This window comes from Corapipo altera, unplaced genomic scaffold (assembly GCF_003945725.1).
Source record: "Corapipo altera isolate COAL_440 unplaced genomic scaffold, ASM394572v1 127733, whole genome shotgun sequence".
Taxonomy (NCBI): domain Eukaryota; kingdom Metazoa; phylum Chordata; class Aves; order Passeriformes; family Pipridae; genus Corapipo; species Corapipo altera.
This window is the reverse complement of record NW_020886037.1, coordinates 2,802-7,130: the sequence shown is the minus strand read 5'-3', so window position 1 is coordinate 7,130 and position 4,329 is coordinate 2,802. Positions and strand designations below refer to the sequence as shown.

General features: G+C 47.5%; 1 protein-coding gene across 1 annotated transcript; it reads right to left on the bottom strand.

The window, feature by feature from the left end:
- Window positions 1-1,647: 1,647 nt before the first annotated feature.
- Window positions 1,648-3,687, bottom strand: LOC113940974 (olfactory receptor 1509-like). Its single transcript, XM_027632127.1, has one exon. The coding sequence runs from the start codon at window positions 2,677-2,679 to the stop codon at window positions 1,753-1,755; it is 927 nt and encodes a 308-aa protein (XP_027487928.1). The 5' UTR covers window positions 2,680-3,687; the 3' UTR covers window positions 1,648-1,752.
- Between the last annotated feature and the right edge of the window lie 642 nt (window positions 3,688-4,329).

Sequence of the window (4,329 nt, the reverse complement as noted above, 5' to 3'; positions counted from 1 at the left end):
TGATTTCCTGCCCAGTTTTATGCCATCTAAAAGAGAATTTTATGAAATATTATATGATTGTATGTGATTCCTCTAATATACATTCTGAAATGTCTAGTAAAAACTTGATTGGAATTCTTAAAAATTATCACAGTGATACATTTTATTTTTTTCTCCATTAAAACTTACCCTGATTGTCCTGGAGGCCATTTCAATATTTCAGCATTTCTCTCTAATACTGAAGAAAAAAAGCTCCCTTCCAACGCAAACCATTCTATGATGATCCAATCATGATTCTAAATAGGAATTCACCATTCAAATGAAATCTGACTTGCATCAAGATGGGAGATATTTGGAAATCTCTCTTAAGCAGGAGGATCAGGGACTCCCTGATGCTTCTGATCTTCCTCCTCTTTCTGCTGGTGTGAGAGTGAGGGCTAATTTAAGAGAGGAATTTAAGCCTCCCCCTTCTTTTGAAACAATTTAGATTGGATATTGGGAAAACTTTCTTCCTAGAAGGGTTGTCCAGCCCTGGCACAGCTGCCCAGGGCAGTGGTGGAGTCACCATCCCTGTGGGATTTAAAAGCCTTGTGGCTGTGGCACTTGGGGCTGTGGGTTAGTGGTGGCCTTGGCAGTGCTGGGGGAAGGGATGGACTTGCTGGACTTAGAGGGCTTTTCCAACATAAATAATTCTGTGATTCTAATTTTGATGAGATGAATCCAATCCTAAATGATTCTGGTTGGTGTTCTCCGGATGGCAGCCACTGCACTTCCAGCCCTGCTGGATTTGGTGATGTCATTGCTGCCCTCAGAAAGGCTAAAGTTGGCTGAAGAAGTAGAGAAACTTAATTACTGTGAGGTGGAAATGTTGCTTATTAAAAACACATCACAGAACAAAATCCTACTGCCTTTTCCTTAATCTTCTTCTCCAAACACTGTTGTTATCTCCCCAGGCAGAATGCTGGATTGGGTCATTCCTTCATAGGATCATAGAATCCCTGGCTGATTTGGATTGGAAGGAACTGTAAAAATCATCCAGTCCCAGCCCCTGCCACTGGCAGGGACACCTTCCACTAGCCCAGGTTGCTCCAAGCCCTGTCCAACGTGTTCTTGAACACTTGCAGGGATGGGGCAGCCACAGCTTCTCTGGACATCCTGTGCCAGGGCCTCACTCCCTTATAGGGAAGAATTTCCTCCTAACATCCACTTGAAACCCACCCTCTGTCAGTGTGAAGCCATTCCCCCTTGGCCTGTCACTGCATGTTCTTGTCCAAAATCCCTCTCCTTCCTCTATATATTGTCCCTTATATGTTTTTAATAATGCACTTCAGTGAGAGAATTAGGATTGTGTTCTGAAAGGTTAAAAGCATTCCCATCCTTATATGTCTGAAGAAAATCCTACAAACAATGTCTGCACCATCTCTGCCTTCAGCTGAGAACATCGGTGTCAGTGGGGGAATTTGAGGACACTAAGTGCATGTGCCTCTGCCATCTGCTGCCACAGCCCAGTAACAGCACGGCAGAGAGGGAGAAAATGCTTGTGCTGGATTTATTTATTTGAAACTTATGATCCCACACAAATGAAACAGTTTAAAAGGTTTTGGTTTTTCAAGATGGATTTTTAATATTTTAGAAAGCTTCAGTTTTTCAACACAGATTTTTAATATTAATAGTTTTATATATGTGTGTATATATCCACACACCTAATTTGAAGTGTGTAGGCATTAGTCACCAAGCCATCAGTCTGTAGGAACATCCCTCCAGGTGCAAGCCTCAGAAGACTCTGCAGCACTTCCACAGCCTCCTCATGGATTCCTTCACCTCGTTATTCCTCAGGGTGTAGATGAGGGGGTTCATCAGCGGGGACAAGATGGTGTAGATGACACAGACATACTTGTCGAAGGGGAAGGTGCAGGGGGGCCTCAGGTAGATGAAGATACAGGGCAGGAAGAAGAGGGTGACGACCAGCAGGTGCGAGGCGCAGGTGGAGAGCGCCTTGCAGTGGCCCTGGGTGAGGCGTCCCCGGAGGGAGAGCAGGAGGAGCGTGTAGGAGGTGAGCAGCAGCAGGAAGCAGGCCAGGGAGATGAGGCCACTGTTGGAGGCCATGAGCCACTGGGTGAGGTAGATGTCGGCGCAGGCCAGGCGGACGATGGGCTGCACGTCGCAGAAGTAGCTGTCGATGGTGTTGGGGCCGCAGAAGGGGAGCTGGATTGTGAGCCAAGTCTGGGTGATGGAGTGGAGGAATCCCCCTGCCCAGCAGGAGCAGACCAGCAGCCAGCAGGCCCAGCGGCTCATGATGGCCGTGTAGTGCAGGGGCTTGCAGATGGCCGTGTAGCGGTCGTAGGCCATCACGGCGAGGAGGAACATCTCCGAGGAGCCAACAAAGTGCAGGAAGAAGAGCTGGGCGATGCAGCCTTCAAACACAATGGCCTTCCTGCGGGAGAGCAGGTCCACAAGCATCCTGGGAACAGTGACAGAGGTGAAGCAGATATCGAGGAAGGACAGGTTGCAGAGGAGAAAGTACATGGGTGAGGAGAGCTTGGGGTCAGTCCTGACTGTCACAATGATGAGAAGGTTCCCCAGCAAAACCATGGTGTAGGCCAGGAAGAAGATAGTGAAGAAGAGGACTTGCAGCTCCCTGGTGTCAGAGAGCCCCAGGAGGATGAATTCAGTCACCTGGGAGAAGTTGCTCCGTTCCATGGCTGCAGCTCAGGCTCCCATGGCACAGGTGTTGGGGGCAGTCATGGGCTGTCCAGGAAGAGAAGGGAATGTGCTACAGCTCCAAGGGTCATGGATGGTGACAGCAGCATGCATTTGCTGCTGTTTTTCCTGCTACAGAAAGCACAGTGTCATGTCTTAAATCACAGTGAGCAGCGTTTGCAAAGAGCACTGTCCCCTGCTCCTCTGCCTTCCCGCTCCCTGTTTCAGGTCTCTGACCCCTCCACACTGACCCTCACCCCTGAACCCACTGTTTTCCTACACTGTAGTTGTTGTGACAAATGTGCACTCCCATTCTGTCAGGGAGGAATCCCAGAACTGTGGAATCATTGAGGTTGAAAAGATCTCTGAGATCATGGAGTCCAACCCTTCCCTCAGCACTGCCAAGCCCACCACTAAAACATGTCCCCAAGTGCCACATGCACATATCACTTCAAACCCTGAGGAGATGGCAATTCCACCACATCCTACTCTCACAGAATAGAGAGCTGGAAAAATGCTACAGTGTCCTTTTATCTGCTGGGAATTGGAAGGGCTAGGATGGAAGTAAATCCTGCCATGCTCAAGCATCTTCTCTACAATACATGGCTCAAGCACGAGCTGTTGCATGTTTTTTTCCTAATGGCTCTCCTCTAAATTAAGGAAAGGACTCTCTAGTTAGCTCATCCACTCTGAAACTGGAAATATGTGCACAGAAGCCACATTCCTCACTGGAAATGCTCTCCCCTGAGCCAGCAGCTGTTTGGAAGCTTGAGTGCTCCCTTAGGCCTGCTGTTATCAGAACATGCTCTCCCCTCAAAAATTGGGGTCTCTAACAAAGCAGAAGCTGCAAACCCCTGCCCAGTTTCTCTACCTCTTTATTTTTTAAAGGAATTCTTAAAGTTCTCCAGTATACAAACACATTCACTGTCTTGGGGAGGTTCAAATGGGACCAGCAGAGGAATGCCCATTTCCATTTACAATCTCACCAGGAAATTCCTTTGCTGCTCATTTCTGTCCAAGAGTTTCTAACTCAGCAAGCAGGAGGTTACTAGCAAGAAACCAGAGTCTGTTTTTCTTACCTACCTCTTGCCTTTTGCACTTTCCTCAGGTCTTGCTCTATTTTCTCCCCCTTTCTGGTAGATCTCAAGCACAGAATTCAGAATATCTCTCTGCAAATCACGACATCAGTTTAGAAATGATCCTACTTTTCCCTCTCTCTTTCCCACAGGCTCTGTAGTTTTCCAGAGGTGCAGAAAGGGCGAAGAGTTTACAGCCACCCTGAGGTTGTACTAGACAGGGAGCTCAGAACAGGCATCACAGTTGGTGTGTAGCAGCTCTGCCTCCCTGTGTAGTCAAGAAAGAGGAAGAAACACCTTAAAGACATGGCTCAGTTGACCTTTTTTAGGTCATTACACCCTAGTGAGATGATTTAGCCCATCAAAGATTGTCCCTCTGTCCCTGAGTGTAAATGGAGAGCAGATACCTGCCCCAGGCCAGATGTCTAGGATGCCATCATCATTAAATAAAGCTGCCTTAAAGGATCCCAATGGCCAACATTCAGCATTTACATGTTTCTGCATATTTTTCAACACTTTACCAAGGATTTCTCTCTGCCTTTCACATAAACAAACACCACCACACACATTGTGC